The 26,167-nt window shown below is 54.1% G+C and overlaps 9 protein-coding genes across 9 annotated transcripts; 4 read left to right on the forward strand and 5 right to left on the reverse strand.

The window, feature by feature from the left end:
- Window positions 1–130: 130 nt before the first annotated feature.
- On the forward strand, window positions 131–1,722 carry BBK36DRAFT_1169450 (WD40 repeat-like protein; the record flags this gene model as incomplete). Its single annotated transcript, XM_024895315.1, has 2 exons — window positions 131–650; window positions 707–1,722. 2 exons carry the CDS (start codon window positions 131–133, stop codon window positions 1,720–1,722), a joined length of 1,536 nt encoding a protein of 511 aa, XP_024749076.1.
- Window positions 1,723–2,064: 342 nt separating this feature from the next.
- BBK36DRAFT_1202615 (acetyltransferase) lies at window positions 2,065–2,663 on the reverse strand (the record flags this gene model as incomplete). Its single annotated transcript, XM_024897231.1, has 2 exons — window positions 2,065–2,290; window positions 2,374–2,663. 2 exons carry the CDS (start codon window positions 2,661–2,663, stop codon window positions 2,068–2,070), a joined length of 513 nt encoding a protein of 170 aa, XP_024749077.1.
- A 2,322-nt stretch (window positions 2,664–4,985) lies between these two features.
- BBK36DRAFT_1202617 (glycosyltransferase family 1 protein) lies at window positions 4,986–9,516 on the forward strand (the record flags this gene model as incomplete). Its single annotated transcript, XM_024897232.1, has 6 exons — window positions 4,986–5,646; window positions 5,719–5,835; window positions 5,899–5,996; window positions 6,058–6,495; window positions 6,557–9,211; window positions 9,283–9,516. The coding sequence occupies 6 exons, from the start codon at window positions 4,986–4,988 to the stop codon at window positions 9,514–9,516; spliced, it is 4,203 nt and encodes a 1,400-aa protein (XP_024749078.1).
- Window positions 9,517–10,214: 698 nt separating this feature from the next.
- On the reverse strand, window positions 10,215–10,853 carry BBK36DRAFT_1169453 (hypothetical protein; the record flags this gene model as incomplete). Its single annotated transcript, XM_024895316.1, has 1 exon — window positions 10,215–10,853. One exon carries the CDS (start codon window positions 10,851–10,853, stop codon window positions 10,215–10,217), a length of 639 nt encoding a protein of 212 aa, XP_024749079.1.
- Window positions 10,854–12,804: 1,951 nt separating this feature from the next.
- BBK36DRAFT_1159888 (hypothetical protein) lies at window positions 12,805–13,545 on the forward strand (the record flags this gene model as incomplete). The annotated part of the gene is made up of 4 exons (XM_024894239.1): window positions 12,805–12,855; window positions 13,068–13,174; window positions 13,276–13,428; window positions 13,500–13,545. 4 exons carry the CDS (start codon window positions 12,805–12,807, stop codon window positions 13,543–13,545), a joined length of 357 nt encoding a protein of 118 aa, XP_024749080.1.
- A 1,181-nt stretch (window positions 13,546–14,726) lies between these two features.
- Window positions 14,727–17,042, reverse strand: BBK36DRAFT_1141703 (hypothetical protein; the record flags this gene model as incomplete). Its single annotated transcript, XM_024893472.1, has 1 exon — window positions 14,727–17,042. The coding sequence occupies one exon, from the start codon at window positions 17,040–17,042 to the stop codon at window positions 14,727–14,729; it is 2,316 nt and encodes a 771-aa protein (XP_024749081.1).
- Window positions 17,043–18,295: 1,253 nt separating this feature from the next.
- Window positions 18,296–22,165, reverse strand: BBK36DRAFT_1135552 (hypothetical protein; the record flags this gene model as incomplete). The annotated part of the gene is made up of 5 exons (XM_024892681.1): window positions 21,888–22,165; window positions 21,278–21,786; window positions 20,952–21,217; window positions 18,526–20,895; window positions 18,296–18,466 (listed from the first exon to the last, which is right to left on the reverse strand). Exons 1-5 carry the CDS (start codon window positions 22,118–22,120, stop codon window positions 18,296–18,298), a joined length of 3,549 nt encoding a protein of 1,182 aa, XP_024749082.1. The 5' UTR covers window positions 22,121–22,165.
- A 636-nt stretch (window positions 22,166–22,801) lies between these two features.
- BBK36DRAFT_1159891 (kinase-like protein) lies at window positions 22,802–24,284 on the forward strand (the record flags this gene model as incomplete). The annotated part of the gene is made up of 2 exons (XM_024894240.1): window positions 22,802–23,096; window positions 23,158–24,284. 2 exons carry the CDS (start codon window positions 22,802–22,804, stop codon window positions 24,282–24,284), a joined length of 1,422 nt encoding a protein of 473 aa, XP_024749083.1.
- A 619-nt stretch (window positions 24,285–24,903) lies between these two features.
- Window positions 24,904–25,781, reverse strand: BBK36DRAFT_1121026 (ribosomal protein L28; the record flags this gene model as incomplete). Its single annotated transcript, XM_024890774.1, has 4 exons — window positions 24,904–25,122; window positions 25,291–25,380; window positions 25,446–25,554; window positions 25,750–25,781. 4 exons carry the CDS (start codon window positions 25,779–25,781, stop codon window positions 24,904–24,906), a joined length of 450 nt encoding a protein of 149 aa, XP_024749084.1.
- Between the last annotated feature and the right edge of the window lie 386 nt (window positions 25,782–26,167).

Genomic DNA, 26,167 nt, shown 5'->3' on the forward strand with positions numbered 1-26,167 from the left:
GTATACTACCAGCAACCGCCTTTCTTCTCGTCTTTGGGTACCTCCAGTTTCACACGCAGCTCGACTCTTCTTCGATTCTACTTTTTCTACTCTCCTCTCCAATCAGCTGCTTTGTGTCGACACACTCAACATGGCTCCCAAGAACGAGGGCGACGGCCTCAGTGCCTTCGAGAGGCGGCGTCTGGAGAACATGGCCGCAAACAAGGCACTCTTGTCCGAGATCTCAGTGACTGCCAAGAAGATCATACCAGAAAAACCAGCGTCGAAGCCGTCGGCTCCACGAAGACGAGTAAAGGCAGAACCAGTCGTTCGAGAGCCACGACGAGGGACGCGCATGAGTTCCCGTCTCGCCGGTGTGGCTGCTGACGACGAAGCTCTGAAGCGCAAACTCGAAGTAGAGGCCGAGCACCAGGCCGAGCAGGTTAAGGCCAAGAGACTACGGATTGCCGATGATATGAAACTCGGCGATATTGTCGTAGATGGCAAAAAATACGTAGGCAGCATGGACGGGTTGCAAGGCATTTTCCGTGGTGCGCAGCCCGGAGTTCGGACATTCGATTACGATCCCAAAGAAGCGACAGATGATGACCTGAAGGACCTCCGACTGCGAATGAATGGCCTTAAGCTCTATGAGCCTTGGATACCCAATGGTGAGTATCGTGAATGGACCATCCCGTAGTTGCATGCTACTAACCAACGCCTGCAGACATCAAGATCACGCCGCAGAGAGTGTATGCTCTTGGTTTCCACCCGACTGAAGACAAGCCCATTGTGTTTGCAGGCGACAAAGAGGGCGCCATGGGCGTCTTTGATGCGTCTCAGACGGTTCCCGAAGTAGATGATGACGAGGATCTGCCCGATCCCGTCATCTCTGCCTTTAAGGTCCACGCGAGGACAATCACTGCATTCGTCTTTTCGCCCATCGATGCCAACGCCGTATTTTCCTCCTCGTACGATTCATCAATACGAAAGTTGGACCTGGAAAAGGGCGTGTCTGTGCAGGTGTTTGCGCCGGAGAATGCCCACGAAGACCTCCCTATCTCAGCGCTCGAGATTCCTGCAGCAGAGCCAAACTTGCTCTTTTTCTCCACACTCGATGGTTCAGTGGGACGTTATGACACCAGGGCGCCCGATAGCTTGGAGCTGTGGTCTTTATCCGAGCAAAAGATTGGAGGCTTCTCGATGCACCCATTACACCCTTATCTATTGGCGACGGCTTCTCTGGATAGAACCATGAAAGTATGGGATCTCCGAAAGATGAGCGGCAAGGGGGAACTGAAACATCCGACGCTACTCGGGGAGCACGAGTCGCGCTTGTCTGTGTCGCATGCTTCTTGGAGTGCCGGTGGACATGTCGCGACATCTTCATACGACGACACGATCAAGATATATGACTTTTCAGAAGCCTCCAAGTGGAAACCGGGCCAAAACATTGATGCGAAAACCATGGAGCCAGCGCATACAATTCGTCATAACAATCAGACAGGCCGATGGGTTACCATCCTGAAGCCCCAATGGCAGAAGAATCCCAAAGACGGCATCCAGAGGTTTACAATCGGCAACATGAACCGCTTCGTCGATGTATATGCTTCGGACGGGAGTCAGTTGGCTCAACTGGGTGGAGAGGGCATCTCTGCTGTGCCAGCAGTGGCTCACTTCCATCCCAGCATGGATTGGGTAGCTGGAGGCACAGCCAGCGGCAAACTTTGTCTGTGGCAGTAGGCGTATGTTTGTGCGCATAAGGAAAGATGGCTCACATGCTCTTCTTCTTATAATATTGACGATGAAATAGTTGACCAAGGATTATATGGTCGACAACGGCGAAGCATAGCTGCTATGAACGAACAGTGCGCGACTTGGATTTCTAGATCTGCACATGGCTGGCAACAGATGGAAGGGGCATTAGAATCTTGCTCAATGTATACATTTCATGCTTTCTTTCTTCTACCTTATATACTTCGTCCGTTCTTTCTTCTCTAATAGCGAGGCAGGCATGATTCATAGACTATACCATGCCCTTGTTTGCTCAACAATTTGAACAACTCCTTCATGATCCGCCTTGGCTCCTCACTGAAAGACCGTTTCCATCTCCGTGCCACAGACGTTGAAGCCGCATTTCTGGTAAAAGGGAATATTGTGCTCGCTGCAGTTCAGAATGGTTTTCCGACACCCCACGTTCTTGGCCACAGAGTTGAGAGCGGCGAGCATGTGGAAGCCCAGCCTCTTTCCTTGGTGCTCCTTGGAGATGCAGATTTCTTCAATGTGGCCGACCGTAGTGCGGTTTTGTATGCTTTTTTTTTTTTTTCACTTGATATCAATAAAAAGAAAAGCTGTATATATATATAGGTAGTGTGGAAAGGTAGAAAGACTTACAACTTCTTCTCAACAATTACGGCGCCGGTGCCCACAATCCTGCCCTCATGCTCAATCACGAGATAGTAATAGGGGCCTTTGCCGCCCGTGTCCATGTCATCGTACCGCTCGTTGAAGTCCTGTTCCGTGACATTGTCCATCCAGGTCAAGTCACGGAGACATTCCAAGAATCCCTTTGCGTAATCTCCTCTTTCAAGGGGTCGGATGGTGAAGCCGGTGGGAAGGGCTGCGGCTGCGTCGCTTGATAGGAGGGATGCGGGGAATATGGAGGGGCTTGTTGGAGAGGACATTGTGAGTTGGAGGGTGTTGTTGTCAATGACTGACGATGAGAGGGGGGAAGGGCTTGTGGAATTTTGCAGTTTATTATGAGAGGAGGTGAGCTCATACGAGTGTCTACAGTTGATGATGTTGTGGGAAAAGGTAGAGATGGCTTGGGGTTATGTGTAAGTGAGCTATTGTTCAGATTAAGCTGTGACGTTACATGGTGAATGTCTATCTAGGTACAGTACGCTAGATGCTCTGCTGAGAGAGGCCATTCACTTTGCCGATTAGCCGCGGAAGAAGCTACAATCGTTTAATCGAGAAAGCAGACACAGCCATATCAAGATGGATGGAAACAAGGGAGGAATATCAAGCCAGTGATGAAGAGAATGGTAAAAGAGGAATGAAACCGTATGCAAAACTGCACAGTCCCTAGACGGCAAGGCGATAGCCGGCAGGCCATCATACATGTAGCTTATCGAACAAATGCCCAGCCTGACCGAGAGCTTATTACTTGAACACACGGGAACTAGAACATTAAAGACGCGGCAAGACTGTCAGCTTCTCCAGAAAAGCCACCCGATTGTTCCGATTCAACGAATGCTGAATGTATAGATTGTTAAGGCTTTTGTTTTCTTTCTCCGGAATCGATCTGTCGCTATTTTGCTTCCCTTTTGGCAAGCCAACGGCATGTGGCGAAGCAACCACTTAGTTCTGGCTGAGTCAGCCCCGGATACAATGTCCGGGACGGCTCGGCTCATGGTCAAGGTGAATGAAATGATGGATCAGCTGAGCAGCGTCTTTGGTGAGAATCATGGACTTAAGTAGTCACTTGAAGGTACAATTCCAATTTTGTATTGATGAACAGGAGAAGAGTACAAGGATGGGAGGAAAAGCGAAAACGAAAACGACCTTTGAGTCAAAGACAAGGGAAGACCAGAAGTAGTCATAACACGCACGGCGGCGCCAGAAGCGGCTGCATGCTGGATTGCGCACGCTCTTTGCTTTACCCCTGTGCACCTTGGTGGCACCGGGCCTTTGGGTTCGTACTCGTAACTTATAACTGCGACAGACTGTTAACTCCTGTCTCTCTCAGGATAGTAGTAGTAAGCTGAGATACTCAAGCTAAATATCGGACACGGAGAGACCTGCAGTTGAATCGAGTAACTCAGTCATGATAGAATCAAGTACCTTATGTACTACCTCGTCACCTGGCATGTACTGGCACAGCGCGCGTCATCGTCCTGAACCTGCAGAATGCCCAAGCCTCTTGGTGATCATGTCACATGGGAGACGTGGGGTGGAGGCACGACTAACAAGCCGGCGTGTGTGACTTGGACTTGTGGTGGCCGCCGCCGCTGCTGTGCATGTGCAGACGATAAACGGCGCGGGCGCCATTGGCTTGAGGGGAACAATCAAGTGAAATTACGAGCATTTCCTGAATCTTCTCCAGCTGTATGTACATGTATTACTGGTACGAGCATCAAAAGATAAGGTACAACTACAGAGTCGAGGCGTCAATCTCCCTTGCATCCCGTTGGCGCTGCGGCTTTATCGATAAGTGCTCCCTTGGCGACATCGCAGTGGATCGGACGGGATTGGGGCCATTGGATGAGCATGTCACTGCCGTCCAGCCTGGTTCCAACACCAACTTGCACTCGACGCACGCAGTTCCGGTACCATCAAACGACATATACCTCAGTACCTAGGTATACACAAAACGGCTGCCCGTCTGTCGAGACTTTGCCCTTCTTTACCGACTCACCGGGCATTACTATACACAGATCCAGCCACCCAGCGCTGATCCTCGCGGCCGTCCCAGCAAGCGGTGTACCAAGTAGCAAGAACCCAGCAGGTACAGCCAAGTACCGCCTACCGGGAGGTACCCTAAGACACCATCCAACGGCAGCACGCCAGTCCGCGAACCTGACCTGACCTGACCTTATCTGCAGCCAAACTCCCAACGTCCACCTCCATCAATCCTCCGCCAAACAAGCCCGCAAACACTCGCCCAAACCCTCTTCGTCCACCCGGCAGACGCGGACATCCCAGACGCCTCTTCGCGCTGTGCTTTGCTGTGCTGTGCTTCGCTGTGCTTGTGCTTCCGCGGAGCTGCTGCCTCCCCCGGCCATCAGGCGGTTGGCGGAGCGGGCGGTTGCCTGGCTGTTTGACCATACCAGCAGCTGCACGTCTGCCGTCATCCTCGCGCGGCCATCCTCTGCCTGCTGACCCCGTCCAGCTTCGTCTCGAGCCGGCCTCCGCATCGCCAGGAGGCGTCTCCTCCCGGTCTCTTCCCGCGCTTGCCAACTCTAAAACTCAAGCTTGCTGCAGCCACTTCTCTTCGGGCCATCATGGCCACAACGCCCACGCCCCGTTATAGCAGCCCAGACGGCCAAGGCGATGCGGTTACTGCGCCTGCGCCTGCGCCCTCGCCTCCCAACAGCGACGACCGAACCCCAACTGCTGAGCTCCCCGAACCTCTCCAAGGCAGCGACGACGAGACGAGCGAGAATGTCGGACCCGCGAACCCCGGCCACATGGCTGTGAACCTGAACCAGAGCATCTTTGGTTTGATTGCCGCCGCGGGCTCCCGTGTCGACTTCAACACGCGCTTCGACGACGGCAGCAGCGACGAGGACGAGGGGGGCAGCCTAAAGCCTTTACGTCCACGACACCGCGATCTTTCACAAACCGCCATACTCGGATCACTACCGCCCAAGGACAAAAGGCTTGGAAAGAAGCAGCCGTCTGGACACCGGATGCTCAAATCCTTTGCCTCATTACCCAAGAGGACAAGTAGATCCGGAAAGGGCTCCAGCCGGTTATGGGAGCCTACACAGGAAGTCGACGAGCAGAGCGAGAGTAGCGAAGCGCCATCTCCCAAGATCTCTCTACAGCAGCCTGAGGACGACCTCCGGATAGCGCCCGTCATGAGCAGGATGCTGGAGGCCAAGGCTGAAATGGCCAGCCGGTCTAGCTATGATACCGAAAGAGACTCTTCCGGTCCGGAGCGTACAGACGAAGGAGAGAGAGCGGGCGACGAGGAGGACCAGGAAGAGCAAGAGGAAGAGGACGATGAGGAAGAAGAGGACGATGAGGAAGAAGAGGACGATGAAGACAGCGAAGGGGAGCACGTCACAGAGCTGGCCAAGAAGCTGATGGAGATATTCAAGTTTGACGAACCCGAGCGAGTCATTGAAGGTTCGTCTGCGCTGGATGAACCCCCTTACGTGGAGATTGCAACTGACAGGCAGCCATATACAGAGTATCCCTGCTGGCTATTGCAGAGCGTCTTGCTCCAGGGCTTCTTATACATCACTTCCAAGCACATTTGCTTCTACGCACACCTCCCGAAGAAGACGGTAAGGCCAATTTCCGCATACTGCATCAAGACTACTCGACCCGAACTAATCGGCACAATAGCACACCGTTACCAAGTCTGGTTTCATGCTGAAAAGCGGCAAACGCAACCCAAAATACAACCGCTACTGGTTCCGCCTGAAAGGCGACGTCTTGTCCTACTACCAGGATCCCACAAACTTGTACTTCCCTCACGGCCACATCGACCTCAGTTTCGGCATCTCTGCTAGCATTACCGACGAAGACAAGGAGGGCGTGCACTTCTCCGTAGTGACAAGCCACCGTACCTACAACTTCAAGGCAGAGAGTGCGCCAAGCGCAAAGGAGTGGGTAAAGAGCCTACAAAGGGTCATCTTCCGAAGCCACAACGATGGTGATAGCGTCAAAATCTCTCTGCCCATTGACAACATCCTTGACGTTGAGGATACTCAGATGATGGAGTTCTCAGACACGTGCAAGATTCGGGTCATTGATAGCGATGAGACCTTTGCGATCGACGAGGTGAGTTAGGATGGGGGGGTGCTCTCGGCCCCTTGTGGAATGGCAAGACTGACGTGTACAGTACTTTTTCTCATTCTTCAACTCCGGCAAAGAGGCCATAAGTGTCATCAAGGTGTTGGTAGAAAACGCATCCGCCGAGGCGCCAACTGCCGGCAAGGTTATTGCAGCTCACGAGGAAGAGTCTTCAAATCAGTCGTCGCCTCGCATTTCTGGGACCGCATTTCGGAACCTAGCTCGCGTAGACAGCGCACTCACGACGAAGCCTCCCGGCACTGCCAGAGGAGACGGTTCTCCCGCATGGGCTGATTCAACAAGTCCAAGTGCCGACGAAGGCGTGCTGAGCTTGAAGAGTTCTCGGGGTAGGAGTTCGAGCGACAACAGGACGTCAGATCACGCTGGAGAAAGGAGGGACTCACGGCTGCTGGAATCGTCAGAGTCCAACTTGTATTCCTCCATCGAGGAGCCAAGCTTCGCCAGCCTAACGCAGTCTGCGTTCGAAGACCCCTCTGCGAGCCAGATCCTTCGAGGCAGCGATGTTTTCCAGAGTCCCACGATGAGACACTCGCAAACCTCAAGTCGCGATTACGAGGAGTCGAGAGGCAAAGATGCAGAGTCAAAACAAGGGCAGCACTCTTCGGCGGCGGCAAGTCAAAATGATGCCTCGAGCTACACCGGTGTTATCGAACCTCCGCGAACGTCGACACCCACGCTGCAGAGCATTACCAAGATTGGGACTTATCCCCTTCAGCGGGCCGGCGCCATCGCCGAGTATCTGAACAAGACGGGCAAAAGAATGAGTACTCTCTTTGCCACAGAATCTATGGGCTATGTCGAGAAGGTTTCGGGCATGTGGAAGGGCGAACGCAAGCACTACGACGAACCAGCCGGTCTACGGCCCGACCAGGACGAGCTGGAAGAGAACGATGATGGTCAGATACAAACCTCGAATGAGCGGTTCCGAGCGCACTTTGCACTCCCCGACACAGAGAGGCTGCAGGCCACCTACTTTGGCTACATCATGCGTGTCCTGCCGCTGTATGGCAAAATCTACCTCAGTGGTCGATATTTCTGCTTCCGAAGTCTGCTCCCGGGCACTCGCACCAAGTTGATCTTACCTTTAAAGGACATCGAGAACGCCCACAAGGAGAAGGGCTTCCGTTTTGGATATTCTGGCTTGGTTGTCGTGATCCGGGGGCATGAAGAGCTCTTCTTTGAGTTTCGAACGGCCGAGGTCCGTGATGACTGCGCGGTGACGCTCTTGCAAGGCCTCGAGACCAATCGCCATCTTCAGGAATCCGGAATCTTGGAGCAGCATTATACAGATGATGCAAACGCTGCCATTGCGGAGCGAGACGCTTTGAGTTCAGCGAGAGGGGCTGCGTTTGCGGATGGCGACCTTCACCTCGCGCAATCGACTACCCTGCCTCAAGTCCCCAACGTCTCGGCCGGGGACGACATGGAAGCATCAGTGATTCACTTCAAGGCGCCGCATCCTATGAGAATCACATGTCTAACGATTGGCTCCAGAGGGGATGTTCAGCCATACATCGCCCTGTGCAAGGGATTGCTCGCAGAAGGCCACAAGCCACGGATCGCGACCCATGCTGAGTTCCAAGGATGGATCGAGTCCCACGGTATCGAATTTGCGTGTGTCGAGGGTGACCCTGGAGAGCTCATGCGCCTCTGCATTGAGAATGGAACTTTTACTCTGTCATTCCTGCGAGAAGCCAATGCGACGTTTCGAGGCTGGCTTGACGACCTCCTCGACTCCGCGTACAAGGCGTGCGAGGGATCCGAGCTCCTCATCGAGTCACCGTCAGCCATGGCAGGAATTCACATTGCAGAGAAGCTTGGCATCCCCTACTTCAGAGCCTTCACCATGCCATGGACGAGGACGAGGGCTTATCCCCACGCTTTTGTCACGCCGGAAAACAAGATGGGCGGTGCCTACAATTACATGACCTACGTCATGTTCGACAACATCTTTTGGAAAGCTACTGCTCATCAGGTCAACCGATGGAGGAACAAGACGCTTGGTTTGCCAAACACCAGCTTGGAAAAGATGCAGCCCAACAAGGTGCCCTTCCTGTACAACTTTAGCCCGAGTGTTGTCGCGCCTCCGCTGGACTTTTCCGACTGGGTCAGGGTCACCGGCTACTGGTTCTTGGACGAGGGCAGCGACTACGAGCCTCCCCAAGAACTTCGGGACTTTATCAAGAAAGCGAGGGATGATGGCAAGAAGATTGTGTATGTCGGTTTTGGCTCCATCATTGTCAACGACCCGGTCAAGATGACCCAGGAAGTCATCGATGCCATCCTTAAGGCCGATGTCCGATGCATCCTGTCCAAGGGATGGTCTGACCGCATCACTGGACAAAACGAACCCGCGAGGCCCGCCGCTGAAGAGCCAGTGATGCCGCCGGAGATTCACGTCATCAAGTCTGCTCCCCACGACTGGTTGTTCCGACAGATCGATGCGGCAGCGCATCACGGCGGATCTGGCACCACTGGCGCCAGCCTGAGGGCCGGCATCCCGACCATTATCCGGCCATTCTTTGGAGACCAGTTCTTCTTTGCAAGCCGAGTGGAAGATTTGGGCGTTGGTGTTTGGGTCAAAAAGTGGGGGACAAAATCCTTTGGCCGGGCTCTTTGGGAGGTTACGCGTAACGAGCGAATGATTATCAAGGCCCGGCTCTTGGGAGAGCAGATTCGCAAGGTGGGCACACTATCTTTCCTTGAATCTCTTCCCCAATCAAGTTATCACGATTATGCTAACAGATTTTCCAGGAAACCGGCGTGGAAACTGCGATTCAGTCGATTTACCGAGACATGGACTACGCAAAGAGCCTGATCAAGCATACAGACGGGCATCTGGAAGCCGAAGAAGACGAGGACACGGAAGAAAGCTGGACGTTTGTCCGGGGCGACGAACCGGATCCGGATGTGATTACGACCAAGTTGAGCGAGGGATTGGATGGCGTTGCATTGGGTAACAATAGCAAGGCGTCGGTCAAGGCTTGATTGAGATGAACTCCTTTCTTTTTTCTTTTCTTTTTTCCGCCTTTTTTTTTTTTTTTCCTTTTTTCTTTCCTTCCTTGTTTACCGTTCTTTCTTCTTCTTTACCGTTTTCTTGTGAAAGAAAACTAACGAAGTCATGGCTCTATACGGGGGCGGGTTTTGGATGGTTGGAGGGCAAGCAAGAGTTTTTCCCTATTCATTTCTTTCTCCTCCGTTTTCTTTTTTCACCAAGAACCCTAGACTGGTGTTTTTTTAATAACGCGTGTTTCTTTTGTCGTTCTTTTTCATCCAGCTTCCTTGCTTTACGCATTGGATTACGTGCGATGAGAGGTGCTGGGATATTCTGGATACTTTGTTGGGCGAGAACGAACTTTGATTCCATGTTTGGAAATAGATGATACTGCGTTATAGAACGAAAGAATGCAAGTCGTATGGCCCCGTATCCAGCCCGTACAATGAAGCAACATGAATGGTCGTCTGAACAAAGGAATGCATAAAGAAGTCCGGTCAATGAACCGATCAGAATTTGGTATTCATGGAAAAACGCCTTGTGAGTGTATCAAGTGCCATCATAACGCAGCCCGATCCAAATTGAACAATGAAGAAAAGTACCCAAAATCCTGTCCCAAGCGCCGGCTTCAACAAAGAGCAGAGAGTGGAAATCCCAGTGAAACATAAAGTTTGCCGCTCAATCAATCCACTTAAACACACAAATCCGTGGTGGCCCGTGTGCGCGAAACAAGCAAATTGCCGTCCTTGCGAGCATCTTGGCTCACAAAATTCGCCAGCGGACGGGAATTTGCAATAGTCTCCCACAGGTCCAGGAACGCATCCTCCATGCCGTCGACTGTCGGGTCCCTATCCTTGTACAAGATGCGGCCCTGGGCATCCCTGACAACCTGCCCATTCTCATCCACGACGGGTTCGTTCAGGAGGAGGAAGAACTCGGGCCAGTCCCTCCAGGGCGACGTCTCCAGCGCGGTCCTCCAGATGCCGTCCGTGTGAGCGATGATGGCGTCCTCCCAGCGAGCCGTCATGTGAAGACACTCGCGATACCAGTCCATGATGCCCTGCATGTCGGCGCGCCACCAGCCGCCGAGTATGGTGCCGCCGGGCAGGATCTGCTGCCTCGAGATGACCCAGCGGACGAGGGCGGGCCAGAAGACATTTTGCAGCAGGTCGAGCTTCTGCTGGCGGGTGACGCCGAACTCGCCGACGCGGAGGACGTAGATCCGGTCGGTTTGGGAGGCGTATACCCAGTCGAGGTCGCGGTGGGCTGTGTCCCCGTCCATGGGGCTCTTGTGGATGGGATAAGGAATTCGATGAAAGTTGCCGTACATGATGCTTTTGTCTTTGTCTTTCTCTTTCTCTTCTTCGTCTTCCTTGAGTATTGAAGCTGCTTCTCCTAGCAGTAGTTGGGATGATGGTCCATGAAAGGAGGATGGACCAAGAAAGGACCCAGCGCCCAAGAGCACATGCGTATCAGTGGCGAGTCCTGACGGAGGGATTGACGCGGGAAGGAGGAAGGATGAAGAGAGAGCCACAAAGATGGTCGACTGATTCAAACCGGTGCCGGGAATGAATCAGATATTTCAAGCAAAGACGGGGCCTGCGTCTTTTTTGTCGACGGGCATCAGGGCGCCACGCCCATCAGCCCATCCCGACCCTCAGCTGTCCAACAACGCGCATCGCCGGTGGCAGGCAAACAAGGCAGACCTTCTTGGCCAGGAAACAAAGCAAAGGGTAGCATCAGCCAGGGTCCCCCAATCCGGGGAGACGTGAAGAGGGTTCCCCTATCATGCGTTGCGTCGATCTGCGGCGCAGGGCAGTCCAAGCTAAAGCCGCAGGCAGAAAGCGGCGAACAACGGGTACGATCGGGTTGCAAGCGGAAATGGCTTGGCCAGACATTTGAGCTGTGGCAAAGTCGCGATATTAGTCGAGAGAGCGGGGCCCGGCACGGCAGGCCATCCAGCCATCGTGAAGCCCTGTGGTCCAGTGGATACCCGAACGAGATGAGGCTGGGATACAAGGGCATGGAGTCTTGCTCTCATCGGATGTTGCGTTACATGGCCGCGAGAAGGTGGACAGAGGACAAACCAGCCAAGCACGCAAGCCCGCTGGTGAATGCCGGCAGAGTCAGCCTGTGGGCGTTGAAAAACGGGGGGATCCGAGAAGAGAGACTCCACACCTCTCCGTCGTCGGGCAGACGCGCGGAGTAATATGTACGTGCAAGCTCAATCAACAGGCCCATGCACCATCTTGATGGCTCGCGAGGGTCTCGGGAGAGTTTCACCTGCGGGAGGCTTCAGGTTCGGGCCATCAGGTAGCAGATAAGACGGACGGCCCCGATAGCCTATGTATGCCCACCATTGCATTACGCAGGGCAATGAGCAACAGAATCCCGATGCACGCTCCGATTCGAGTGGCCGACCGAGACCGGCTAGGAGAATGTGGCTGCTGCGGCGCACCTTCTGGCTTGTCTCAACTCAACCGTCTGCCGGAACATGGCCAAGGATGGTGATGCCTAAAGGGAGGACCGGGGCTGGGTTGATGGTCGTGCAGATGATACTTGATTCTCGGAGTAAGAAGCACACATCGATGCCGTGTCATTCGCCTGGAAACTAGGCACAGGCGCATGAAGGGTCAGCGGCATTGCATCTGCATCTGTCCAGTCGTTGTCCATGTCTTGCCGCTTCTCGTCCCGTCCATCATGTCCCTCGTGCGTCTGTCGGTTTGCCGAGCCATTCATGAGGGGAGCGGGAGGATGAGAGTCCAGATGCTTTGTCATGGTTCGAAGCCTCCATGAATGAGGCGAGCAGAGTCGCAGATGATTGATTCACCAACAAAACGATACGCCTCTGCCAATACAGATGATGGTGATGATGAGGAGAGAAGCAATCCATCCTCAGATTAGGTACGTAAGGTAGGTAGATAAAGCAGAGCATCAATCACCTCATTGCTAAGCAGGCAGGCGGCAGCCAGACCTTCCTGCCTTTTGTATGTATGTAATACTAAGGCACTCAACCAACTCGAAGCAATGCCCCACCATGAAATTGCATTATGTAATCAGCACCTCCAACCTCTGGCGAGGCTCTCACGGAAAATGGCCCTCACCAGCAATAGCTTTCCGACGCCAGAACGACTTCGCATCTCCCCAGCAGACGGCGCGCAGCACAAGGATCTCGACCCATCGATTGACGAGGCGACCGACTCTCCGTTTCTTCTGCGCATACCGCGATTGACGCCTTCTTTGCCTTCACTCCCGCCTCGACCGCAGCCGTACCGCCCATCATGCCTCAAGATATGCCCCCTCGGGGCGGGTACGAGCCCGTCCAGTACAAGGTGCGTTGCGTTGGGATCGATTGATGCTGGTGGCAGTACGTTGATGCTGCGTCTTTTATCTCTGGTGTGATCTTGGTCTGGGTGCGAGAGACTGCGCAATTGGAGGAGCAACGGCGAGAACTGCATCCATCAAACGAGAGATACATACATAGATGGCTCGACAACCTCCGCCACCCTCGAAGCAATGGCCAAGGCTGACAGTCTCCATCTAGCGAAATCTCCCCGCCAAGGGCTTCCGACCGGGAATCATGCTCCTCGGCATGGGCGCCGTCATGGGCTACGGCTGGTACAAGCTGATTGGCGGCATCCGAGAGGCCAAGTACGTCCGCATCCTCCCCAACCAACCTCCGGATCCTATCTGAGCCTACAAACCCGAAGAAAGGGCCCTGCAAGCAAAACTAACATTGTGTCAACCTTCAGTGAGCTCGCCCGCGAAAAGATGTGGGCGCGAATCCACTTGATCCCCCTCCTGCAGGCCGAAGAGGACCGCGACCAGGTGCGACGATACCTGGCCGACCAGAAGCGTGAGAAGGAACTGCTGGGCGAGAACACAAAGGTCTACAACAGCGACAGGTGCGTCTCCGAAGAAGTGGTGCTCTGTTGGGCGTTCTCGAATGGTGGTTTGGCTAACATGGAGGGTTTAGGTTTGTGCGGCCGACATTTGCCGTGGCTCCGGCTCCTTCGAAATAAACCAGAACCAAGAAGCATGCGAGGGACGAAAGATGCGCTTGAACGGATTGGAGTTTTGTATATATGCTTATGAGGATGTGTCCACTTGTCGTCAAACCCGACTTTATGGATGCAAATTGAAGAGACCGAATCTAAGAAAGAGCGCGGCGAATATCCTCTTCGTGCAGTTCTAAACTTACAGATCCAGGCCACCATCGAATGTTCACAGCTGTCTAACGTACAGATAAAAACGAGGTTGGGCACGTCCGTGTCGGGGTTGTATGTGAGGCCCATTGGCGATATACGACAATGGAAGGTTGAGCATGATGTCTACCAATGCCTCAAGTGAAAGGCTTCAACTCTCCAGGACTCCCAATTTTTTTTTCATAAACCCTCCCCAACTTATACCATTCTTCCAGCCCCTTAGGTCATAGTCAAACTCGGAGTAATCAAATCTCTCCATAAAGCCGTACTGCAACCAAAAGAATCCCTTCTTCCTTCCTCTTTCTTTTCAAGCTTTCTATCTTGAAGATCCCCAAATCCCCAAACCTCATTGGACAGTTTACGGAGTTGACCGAGCGTGGGTCACCGGAGGGATTTCAGACCGGCGGAGCAGCACTACTATCAAAAATCATCCCTGCTTGGGCGTTAGTACGGCATGATTATTGGACGCTGAGACTCCGTTTCTTGGTCAAACAAACACACAGGGCCAGGTTCGATGATGTTGAAGCATCGAAAGGTTGTCATAAGCGTCCGTCTGTCTGTCTTTACCGGATTGGTGCTGCCCCGTAGCATCTATCATACCTTGATCATCAGGCTGTCAACTGAGAGGGAGTATCCCTGCTTCTTTGCAGGTCTTTGCATTGTCACGGGTATCCGAAGGCCTTGAAGCTTCACTTCCTTCTTGATGCAAAACGAGTCACGACGCTCTCCCCTTCCGGCCGAAGAACGGGGGCAAAGCATTCATTACAAGACAACGGACCAAGACGTGGATGGATGTGAGAAGAGAGCATGGCCAAACAGAATCGGAGCCAATCAAATAAACACCATTGTTACCCCAGTTTCCCAATCACTACTCTTAACACAAAACGTTCAAAAATAAAGTGCGCCGGCCAGATGTTTCTTCTTCTTCTTCTTCATCTTCTTCTTTAGATCGGCTTCATCCCCCAACGCCCGCACCGCGTAAATCCCTATGCCAACTTCTAACTGCCCGCGGCCTCGAGACCCAGCAGCAGTTCCCGCTCCAGCTCATCAAACTCCGCCAAGCTGTCTACCTCTGTGCTTGGAGGCGGGGGAGCTGCATCGCTACTGGGGCCAGCAGCCTCGCCGTTCGGCGTTTGTACAGCTCGCAACGAGGAGGCCCCCCGATTTCGTGATACCCGCTGCTTCTTCGCCAGCGCACTCTCGCCCACTGGATTTGACGCGTCTTCCTCAGACTCCATGGTTGATTCTCTGTCCTTGCGCTTTGTGCCCCGTTTCTCCGGGTCGTCGGAGTCGTCGCCCTCGCCATCTGTGGTCTCGCTGTCGTTCTCCCCATCCTCGTCCTCATCCGCTTCTTCATCTCCTTCGTCATTGCCATCATCGTTCTCGGTGTCGTTATCGTCGTCGTCGTCATCGTCATCGTCTAAGCCCAGAAACTCCTTGAGCTCCTCATCAAAATCGCCCATGTTCATAGAGGAGATGCCGGCGTCTTCCATTTCCGCCGCGCTGGTTTCCGCAGTGTCGTCCTCTGACCTCTCGCGGTCCGCATCAAGGATGGGCATGTAATACGGGCTTTCGTCCAGCCTACGCCATTGGCTAAGGCAATCTGCCAGCCAACTCTGGTTCACAATCTTGATACTAGGGATCTTAGCCGCCTGCTGCACCTTTTTCGTGCGCGGCCGCGCCAGAGAAACCACAAGATGCGTGACCCTGGGCGAGATGGTATCAACGACCTGGGCTCCAAAGCTTTGCGCCTGCATTCCAATTTCAGACTCTTCGATGTTCACTCCCAACGGCACGAGTCCTGACAAACAAATGACGAGGCCCGACAGAACGCTGGACTTGAGCTCGTCCAGGATATCGCCCACGTCTGGGACAAGCGACAGATCCACCCCATCATCAGGCTGAGATTTCCTCCGCGCCTTCATATGCCCGGGCGGATGTGTCCCCTCCGACATTTTCCTCTCTGCCCGTCTCCGGTCGTACATGTCGTAGAACGCAGCATGGAGATCAGTCAAGTGGTCTTGCAGGGTAACGAGCTCTTCGTCATCGTCATTCAAAAGATGCGCTCTGTGGTGTAATGTTGATGATCCGTCAGCTTCCGAATCCTCCTTATCCAGCTCCTCTTGCATATGCAGCAATGGGCGGTCGGTCAGCTGCTTCTCCAATGTCTTCTCCTGTTCCTGCGTCTGAACCTTGAGACTGGCCTCGTCGCCGCCTCCCATGCGAGCGAGCTCATCTAGTGGTGAGACCTTTTCTCCTGGCACGGCATTTTCGGGGTTTGGCATCAGACCGTTCGGTTTTGTTGGAGACGGCAGGATGTCCTGCCTCTTGGGCAGAAAGCTAGAGTTGATATCCCCTATGCCTTTGAAGAAGTCGTACGGTGCGACCTTGATCAGGTTCGGCCGGTTCATGGGCCAGACGTCGGCGCGATCGTCAATAATGACGACCATGTCGGTACTGACCGGGAACAATCTCTGCAAGCTCTTTGCCGTGATGCTTCCATTCTCATCGCGGCTGATGACGCGATTTCCAAAGAGCTTCTTGTCGGGGTCCACAATGCGCGCAATGTTGAGGGCGTACGCGCGGGTTCCCATGGTATACACGTGTAGCTCATACTTTGTAGAGACGGCTTCCAAGAACTCTTTCAGGCCCGGCCGCAGCTTGATGTAGTAGGTACACCCGCTGGCCAGGCCTCTGGGCCCGTCGTCGTTGAGCTGGAAGCTCTTGACGTCCTTGACGGCCTCGTGGTTGGGATTCGTCGGATCGCGCTGCCACTCCCCGATAGTCGGCTCTATGCACGCGTGGATAATGGTCTGGTCCAGGTCGACCACCAGACTCAGCTTCCGCTGGCGCAACAGGCGCTTCTGCGTGTCGTGTTCCGCCCGCTTGGCCACGTTCTGGCTCACCATCAGTCCCGTCTGGTCGTGCACCATGTTAATCATGGCCCGATCCGTGTCCTTCTCTTCGCTGGCCCAGTTGATCTCCGTCATGTCTGCGCCGCAAAGGCTGCAGAGGCCCTGGATCTGCACCTCGTGCCCGCAGGCTTCCTCGACGGTCATGCACGGCATGTCGGCCGCTATCGTCTGGCCCTCCTCGATGCGCCACTCCTTCAGCGTGCCCTCGGCCGGGCTGTCGAACTCGGTATACGTAGTCTCGTCCACCCACTCATCGTCGCCAATCTTGCGTCGCCAGTGGAACTTGTATTCTATGATCGTCTCCTGCTTCTTGATCGGCTCGCCCGGCTTCTTGAGGAGCTTGGTGATGACGATGGGATAGTGCAGGCGCGAGCCCAGAGAGACAACCTTGTCGTACATCTTTTCAGCTGCGCGACTCGAGGTTATCTTGGGCTTTGCGCGTTGTCGTGCCTCCTCTTTTCTCTTCCTACGAAGCTCGGCAAAGCTCCACGGGCTCCTGGGTGGCGCGGGCGATGGCGACGAACAGCCGCAAGAGCAATGGAAGTGTCAATTGCTGGCTCCAAAGCAATACTAAAACGCTTCCCCGTGCGCAATCCTGATATCGGCAGCAACAATAGCCAAGCCCATGGCCCTCACAGGCGCGAGATTCGAGGAGAGGGAGGGTTCGCAGGTAGGCGGCAGAACAGGGAGCTCGCGGCGAGGCGCAGTGGCAAATGCCGGGGACGCGGATGCTGTTATCGCGAAGACAAGAGATGCTCGAGAGCTGTAGCACGACGGCGGCGAAGAGATGATAATGTTCCGATTATGTTTTGCCCGAGAGCAGCAGCTGTCTGTTATGGCGGGAGATGGTTAGAGGTCCAAGTTTCTGGTGCTGGTGAGGGTGACGTGACGCAGCAGCTGCCCGCAAGCGTTCAGTTTCAATTGAGAAGCAAGCTGAAAAGCTCGGTACACAAGTACCTTATGTACCAAAGTCACTTGCAGTTTCTCTTGGAGCACGCGCCCCACCTGAAGCAGCCTGTTTCTGTATTGGGCTAGAGTCAGCGTGGGTCACGTGGTCGCATTGCGTTATCGATTTGGGAACTGACTTTCTTTGTTTGGATAGATATGGCGCTAGACTCAAACGGGAAAAGGCGGTCATGGCTGCGGCAAGTGCCGAGAGACTCAGAAATGCTCCGAAACACCGCCCCGAGTGTCTTGATTTTAGGGTAGTTGAAGGTTCTACAGATGATTCCTACATCAGCAGCTTGAGCGTGCCATACCTTGGGATGGCGGGATCAAGTGCCTGATTTCGATTATGTGCATATGATTACGATCTGATCAATTTGTGAAGCTAAAAATCATTGAACGAGACTGCTTATCTTGTTCCAATAACCTCGTCCGAGTTGCAATATGGATACAAGCTATGCTTTTGAAGAAGACCGACAAAACTGGCATTTTCGCGCGGTCTCATTTGATATCTAAATTGATTTTCACACTATGGCTTACTTAGAAAGGTCTAAGAAAAGTAATCAACTCTTAACCTGTGTTTGAATATTATATCGTATTGCATCCATAGGTACATGTTTTGGCACGAGCAACATTCTGGCTCATCTATATACAAGAAATAAGTACTCCCACACAGACACCCCGCGCTTCATAAAAACAACAGACAATCAAGCAGCGGCCTGCACAATCTTGAATCCCTCAGAAATGAGCTTTGTAATCTCCTCGTTCTTGTGCTGCAGCAAGCCCAGAGCAAAGGCGACATCGTTCCACTGCCGCTCCGTCTCGCAGCGCGCAAGCCTGGCTGCGAGCTTCTCCGACAGCTGTTTGGCGTGTTTGTCCTACACAAGTCGGCCCCGTTAGTGTCTGCGTACTCTGTCAATGTTACCAGGTGTCTTACCTTTTCAACAAATCCGAGAAGGAAGCGGATGATGCGCCTGAAGGCCTCCTCCTCCATATCACCTGCGCTGAGCAAGCTAAACATGTCGACAAAGTGGTTGTACACCGCATTGTCCTTGGTGCTGAGCTCCGTAAAGAACATCTTGGCAAGATCTGCAATCCGCCTGTCCTCGTCCTCCATACACTTGGCCATCTCGCCCAGCTGCCCCTTGACCTTGACTTGACCAGCCAGGATCAAGAACGTCAGCGTCATCAGGCAAGTTCGCTTCACCGATACATCCGTATCTGCTAGGCGCCGGTACAGGAAGTCTGTGTTTTCGTCAATCAGGTGGTTAAAGCAGACGGCCATGTCACCCAGCGCAATGACGGCATTCGACCGGACCGTGGCATCAGGAGACCGCTCCATGATTGTGATGAGGAGTGGAAGGTTGGTCTCGCAGTACTCTGAAGACACGCACATGAGCTTCGCGAGACACAGCGTGGCTGCCGCCTGCAAGCCCTCGTCTGCGTATGTGGTATTGTTTGCACAAATCTCTGACACAAGAGGGCCAAACGTTGCGAGGAGTGACGTTGGACCGTAAAGAAGCTCCCGCTCCCGAATGTGCGCCATGGCCTCTGTAAAGTCATCCTCTGTCGTGCCGCCGATAAGATCCAGCTCGTCCGCGTCCTCCTTGTCCTTGTCCGTCTTGCCAGGCGTCTGCTTCTCCTTCTCCTGTTTTCTGCGCTTGAAGTCCAACTCACAGAGCTCGAGATGTACAATCTGCTTGATTGCGACCTGCCCAACGATGAAGAGGAGCTGAGAGAGAGCAATGGCATCATCGCGCTTCGTCGGCTTCTCCGGCGACGCTGGCATGGCACCCGGCGACCTGGGGTCCGCAAACTCGGGCGTCGTGTGCTGATCTCGCGAAGTCGGTCTCGAACTGGCGCGGCCAAAGACCTGCTTGGCCCTGCGCCGGATGATGGCCGAGCAGAGAATGTCGGGATGCTTGGAGAGAGCGTAGATGGCGTTGATTGCCTGCTCTGCCACACCGTACCATTCTTTGCTGTCCGAGGGCACGTCCGTTATGGCCGCTAGTCGTGAACAGACCGCATGGTCGTTCGGAAGCCGTGAGAATTTGGAACTCGACTCCTTGGCCTGTCTTCCCGTGGGGTTGATCCGTCTCAGGGCAATGCAGGTATACTTGGCCAGCTGCAGGTCGTTCCGCCCGTGGGCCCCCAGTCCGGTCCGGAGCATCGTCTCGATTTCACCCACTGCAATCTCAGGGATAGCTGACGCAAGCATTCCCAGCACGATGATGGCGCCTCGTCTCTGTGTCTTGGAAATCTCTCGTTTCTGGACGCCGTACACCTGCCACAGCTTCGCCACGACGATTTCATGAATGACACCGCCCTTCATCATGGTGGCAAGCAGCTGCTCAAGCGAAGTGAGTTCGGCAGGCGTCGCGCCAAAGGTCAAGCTGATCATGTTGCGCGCAATGTAGTTGGCGGCATCGTTGGGGCTGAATGAATCTGGCGCCTCGAAAAACAATCTCCTGTAGCACTCGATGAGATGTGTCTGCACTCCTTTGCCCTCATCGCTGTTGCCCTTGGTCCAGATCAGCCTCAGCATACGCCGGATGCCGACCTTATTCCGCTCAATGTTATAAGCGTCTCCAACTTCAAAGTAGTCGATGGCCTCGATGACCTCGCTCTTGTTCCGAGACCCGAGAAGCTGGCATATGAGCTCCGTTGCGTCGTGCAGCACGTCGATGAACTTGAGGGCCTCGTTGTAGTATCGCCTAGTGAGAGTGAGCTTTTCGATCGCCTCGCTTGTAGCCGCTTCCGCCTGTGCCTTTTGAACCGCTTCAAACACCTCCTTATCCGTCATTTGCCGAGGCTTCTCTGGGGATGCGACTTGGGTGGCCTCGTCGAGGAGACTGTGGTCGACTGTCGCGTCTGCCAAGCCAGGGATACCAGGAGGAGGCTTGAGCGCGTTAAGCTCTTCGTCAACCTTGTCAAGGCGAGCCTGCCACTCTTTCCGTGATAGTTGAGCGCCGTGCATCACAGTGAACGGATGCGTCTTGATGAGCGTTGCCAACAATTTGATAGCGTTACGCCTCACATTGCTGCTCTTGTCTTCGAGGCTTCTGCAGGCGAGCTCGGCGGCCTTTTGTCGTCGCTTGGGGAATTTTTGCTCAAGCTCACAGAGCTTCACATATACCTGCAGGACGCGGCATCTTGCGTACGGGTTGATGTCGAGGAAGCGCTCTTCAAGGACGTCAAAGAAGGCGTTGAGCTGGGACTTGTGGTTTTCGCTTCGCTCTTCTTGCCTGCTTAGATAGGCAATCATGTTGCCGCAGACCTCAATCAACGCGCATCGGAGGGTATATGACTAGACGGCGGTTAGTTGCCATTGTTGCACTTTGGACGACTTTTGGATATAATTACCTCGCTATCGAGCTGCTTGGCTAGCATTGTCATCTGCTTGATTACCAGCCTCGGAGCAAGCTCCGATAGCTTGGCGATGAATGTAGAGACCGACTTTGGTCCTCGAGTATCGTTGGAGTTGAACTCCTTGTTGCTGATTTCGCGCAATACTTCGTCCGTGAGCTGCGGATAATCGTATGTTTCGGCCAGGATGTGAAGAAACTCTGCCATTGGTTCTGAGAGATGCTCGAAATATGTCAAGTTCTGGATAACGTTGATTTGTGCGGCTGTAGTTATCGTCAGTTGGATGTCGAGGAATCTTGAACAAGAGACTGGGAATAACATACCGTAGCCATGGCCGTGATGCTTGACAGCGATGCACAGCACCTTGAAGCAATGCATCTTAAGAGTCGTTGTCTTAACGCGTTGCTCGTTTTCGAGAATCATGTAGACCGGGCGCGTTAGTAAACCAACGAATGTATCCCGCTCACTCGTGGTCAAGAATATTCTAGACAGCTTGAGCTTGAGGGTCTTGCACATGATTTCCAATGCGCCCTGGAGTTGTGATGCGGAGTCCCAGACATCGTCTCTTTGCGAGGCTGTCTTCTTGGGCTTCCCTCGCCCTCTCGCCACTGGCGCCGCGGACGACTTTTCTGCTGCTTTGGTCTCGACGGCGGCAATGGTCCACTGAAGCAGAAATCCGTAGATCTCGAGCAGTTGCTTGTGATGCGCCACGGAGTCCTGCTCATCGGGCGATTCGATGTCGTTGTGCACCGCATCCGCCTCGGCGCTCAGCCCGCTCATTACCAAGTCGAACACTTTGCTGAGGATGTGAGCTGGTATATAGGGGGTATATCTGTCGTTGAGCCACCAGTTAGCTGCGCATTCACACTTTTCCTCCCTCGCTCCCCGCTACCCGCCCTGTTGTCTTCGCCAAGGGTATCCTGTAATTCGTACTTGAGAAGAAATTGTAATGAGTCGATGTTGACGGCCCGCAGGATGGCATCTGGATTGTCCGCAACCGCGTCGATGATGGGATTCAACACAGGGTTGATGACCTGGTTCGTGAGCGCCTCGGGGTCATTCTCGCAGTCGAACAGCGCGGCATCCGCTTCGGGAGTGGGAATCGTTGCGGGATCGGACATGTAATGCTTCAGCGCATCGTTGATGTCGAAGCTGATGGTCCCCATGATGGGCGGTTTCTGCGCCCAAAGTTGGCGGGGCTTCGCGCTCGGTATCGATGAATATGCAGATGATGAGAGACAGCCAGAAGATGAGGCTCTGTGAGGTCGGCTGTAGGCAGGTCGGTTCGTGGTTCGCTCAGCTGAGACTCTGGTGCAGCGCTGCAGCCTCGCCCTGCGTCGTGGGTTTGCCGTTTATATGGGTTGGGTACTGTTGCCACCGCTTTGGCAGCAGATGGATGTTGCAAGGTTGTTTTTGCGGCAAATGGCGGGGGATGCATCTCGGGGCCCTTGGCAACCAATCTGTTTATTTTCTTTGGACGCGACAAGGCTTCCGCTTGCCCTGGACGCCCCGCCATGCGCTGCCCGGGCGCGTGTCCAGCCACTGAGCAGCCGCTGCAGCTGCCCGAAGCCGCCAAAAACGCCCCTCCATAGGCCCTAGAAGAACCCAGCACCTCGCTGGGCTGGGACCTGCATTGAATTGATCTGATTTACTGTTGCATGATCTCAGCTTGATAGAGCTTGTACATGGCCTTTTTGTTTTGATTGCTGAATCACGGTGAAGGCCAATTGACTCTCAGTATTGACTCTTTTGCTGTTTTTCTTGGAAGATAAACGCCGTTGAGCTTGGCCGGGATACAGTTTTGCAGTGCTTCCACGTCCCAATTCTTTGAAGGGAAGCCGGCAGCCATGGCGACGGCTATGCTGCGGCCAGTGGAGGACGCCTTCGATATCCACGAGGATGCGAGGACAGAGGAGACGGAGGTCATGGTGGACGAGGACGATGTAGACGGCCAGGACGCTGCCACGATTGGCGAGCCCGAGGCGGAGGAGGAGCCCGAGGAAGAGGAAGAAGAGGAGGAGGAGGAGGAGAGCTCGGACGAGGAGCAGGTCGAAAGCAGCGTGCAGGCCGACATGGACAGACTGCAGCAAGATTTCCCCGGCTTTCGAGATCGGTATCGGCTGATCAAGCGGATTGGAGAAGGTGTGTTGATCTCCTATTGCTCGAATCCCCCTAGCCAAGTGCTTACTGTCTGTTTCTTTAGGTACGTTTTCCACCGTCTTCAAGGCCGAGGACGTCCACTACGACCGATACGACAACAGCTGGGACCACGAGAACGACTTGTCAAAATGGACACCTCCTCCTCTCAAGGGCCGCTCGAGTCGGTCCCGCTCTCCTCGTAAGCGAGCGCGCTATGTTGCTATAAAGAAGATCTACGTCACATCCAGCCCGGCTCGCATCCTCAACGAGCTGGAGCTCCTCCACGACCTACGACAATGCCCTTCAGTCTGCCCTCTCATCACCGCCTTCCGCCATACCGATCAAGTCGTTGCCATCCTCCCCTACTTCCGACACGGCGACTTCCGAGCCTACTTTCGAGAGATGACGATCCCTGACATCGCCATCTACCTCCGCTCGCTCTTCACTGCTCTCAAGAGCGTACACGAGCACAAGATACTCCACCGAGACATCAAGCCCACCAACTTCCTCTACGATCCCACGACCCAGCACGGCGTCCTCGTCGACTTTGGCTTGGCCGAGCGAGAAGGCACTGACAGCAAGCAATGTCTCTGCCACGAGACGCGGGAAATCCGGAAACATCGCCAGGCCTCCTCCGTCTGGGCGCAGACCTCCATGACCACCCAGCCGGGCTATCCAAAATCCGACACGCGACCCTCCCGCCGCGCCAATCGCGCGGGAACTCGAGGCTTCCGCGCCCCTGAGGTGCTCTTCAAGTGCACGGAGCAGACCACGGCCATCGACATCTGGTCGGCTGGCGTGATACTCCTCACCATTCTGTCCAAGCGGTTCCCCTTCTTCAACTCCGCCGACGACGTCGAGGCAATGATTGAAATTGCAACGATATTCGGGACCAAGCGGATGAAGGCGGCCGGACTGCTGCACGGCTGCGTCTTCGAGACGACGATACCCACCATTGGCCAGCAGGGCTTCACCATGGAGAAGATTATCCTGTGGAGCACGTGCAGGACGGAAGACAAGCCGTTGACGCCCGACGAGAAGCTGGCGATTCGATTTCTGGAGCGGTGCATGGAGCTGGACCCGAGCCGACGCATCACGGCGCAAGAGGCCCTGGAGCATGAGTTTTTGAACATTGGGATGGCGTCCCAGGAAACTGCTGACGAAGACGAGGTCGACATGCTGCCAGCATGAATCAAGAGACCCTCTCTCTGTAGGAACTACTAGCATAATACATAATGACGACCGTTACGCATTAGCTGGATTTGGACATGCATGATGAAACGAACAATGGGGGACCATCGGCCTTTTGGTAGGGGATGGACCAAGATGTACTACACAGATGACCATCTATGGTATGACGGTGTTTGGATTGATGTCGGCGTTTTGGAGCATTACTACTATATCAACTCTTGGCCGCTGCTACATAGGTAGAGTAGACAATGGCTGAATCATGAATCTGGATCCGTCCAGTTTCGTGTAACCGATTGTGAATGCCATCCCTCGGACACAAAGTGTTGAAACAGGGTCTACCTCATCTTGCACGCAAGGCGAGGTTGACGGGACCAATGGGCGAATTTTTTAATTTTTCATTCGTTAACAAACTCCGTTCAAGAGTCCCTGATGCAATGCTCGTAGCCGACCAACCCAATCCCTTCTTGTTCCCCAAAAAAGAAGACCACTTGTCTCGGTATACATTTGGGGTGAAAGGCGAAGGGATTTCTATTTTCCACCTTTGAGAAAAAGTGCCCGGTTCCAAATCCACAAGCCTTACTCCAGCACACACCAGCATGTTTGATTTTTTAATGCCAATTTACGCAACCAGCTCGACGACACCACCAGCCTCCTTGATCTTCTGCTCAGCGAGCTTGCTGACCCATCGTGCGCGGACAACCAGGGGGATTTCGGGAATGCGGCCCTTGCCGAGCAGCTTGGAGTAGCCCAGGGGCAGGAGGTCGAGGACGGGGACGGTGTCCTTCTTCTCGCCGGAGATGTAGGCATCACGGGTCTCGGTGGGGACGAGCGACCACAGCTAGATTTCCTCTCGTTAGCCAATTCGTTGCTTCCACGAAACACGCCCGATATACCCCCTTCTCTTTCTGACATCTCATGAAACTCCCCCCCAAAGCTCCCCCTATTGTCCCGAGAAAAACCAGAAAGAGAGAGGGTACTCGTCGCGCGGAAAAGGATGGCAAAGTACCTTGTCGAGGTTGATGATGGGCTTCCAGAAGTGGTTCTGCTGCTTGTGGAAGTACCGCATACCAACCTTACCGAAGTAACCGGGGTGGTACTGTCGTAACGGGTCAGTCAATCTGTTTCGGCGCCTCTCCTCGTCGTTGTAAAGTCGGTTCGAACCTTGTCCATGTTGGTACGGTGGTGGTGCTGACCACCGGCCAGACCACGACCACCGGGATGCTTGCGGTGCTTGCCGACACGACCCTTTCCGGCGGAGACGTGACCGCGGCTATATGGCGAGAAAAAAGCAATATGTTAGCCTTCCATTGCAACCTGCAAAAAATCTCCATCTTCTCCTCGTCGTCCTTCATCGCGCGCCGTTCCAGAGAGTCACCGCAAAAGGCAGCGCCCTCAAGACTTCGACAGCCGACAAAAGGTCCAATCCAGGGTCATTCCATTCATCCAGGCGGGCTCATCAACGTACTGCTTGCGGGTCTTTGAAGTTCGGGTAGGCATGGCGACGGTTGTGGTGTTGTCGCTTCTCCGATGTGTTGCGTCGAAGGACTTGAAAGTGGGTGGTGATGTTTTTGCGGCCAGCGGCTTTGGCACTTGCTGCGGCCCCGGAAAATTGTTAGGCGAGAGGGCAGCACAGCCCTAAGCCCGATTGTGATGTGCGCGGCCGCGCCTGGACTAAAATTGGCGATTTGCAATCACGTGCAGAAGGCAAAGGTGCCCCACGTGGTTTCGCGGCAGGACCGTGATAGACTGTTATCGCCCTTATCGCAATGTGGGGTAATATGAGCCAATTGCCATCCTGCGCACTGCTGTTGAGAGAATCCAATGCTACTCTCACCGCCCGCGCGACGCCATCAGACGCGTTTCGACACCAGCAAAAGCGATGC

The sequence above is a fragment of the Trichoderma citrinoviride genome, assembly GCF_003025115.1.
Source record: "Trichoderma citrinoviride strain TUCIM 6016 unplaced genomic scaffold BBK36scaffold_8, whole genome shotgun sequence".
Lineage (NCBI taxonomy): Eukaryota > Fungi > Ascomycota > Sordariomycetes > Hypocreales > Hypocreaceae > Trichoderma > Trichoderma citrinoviride.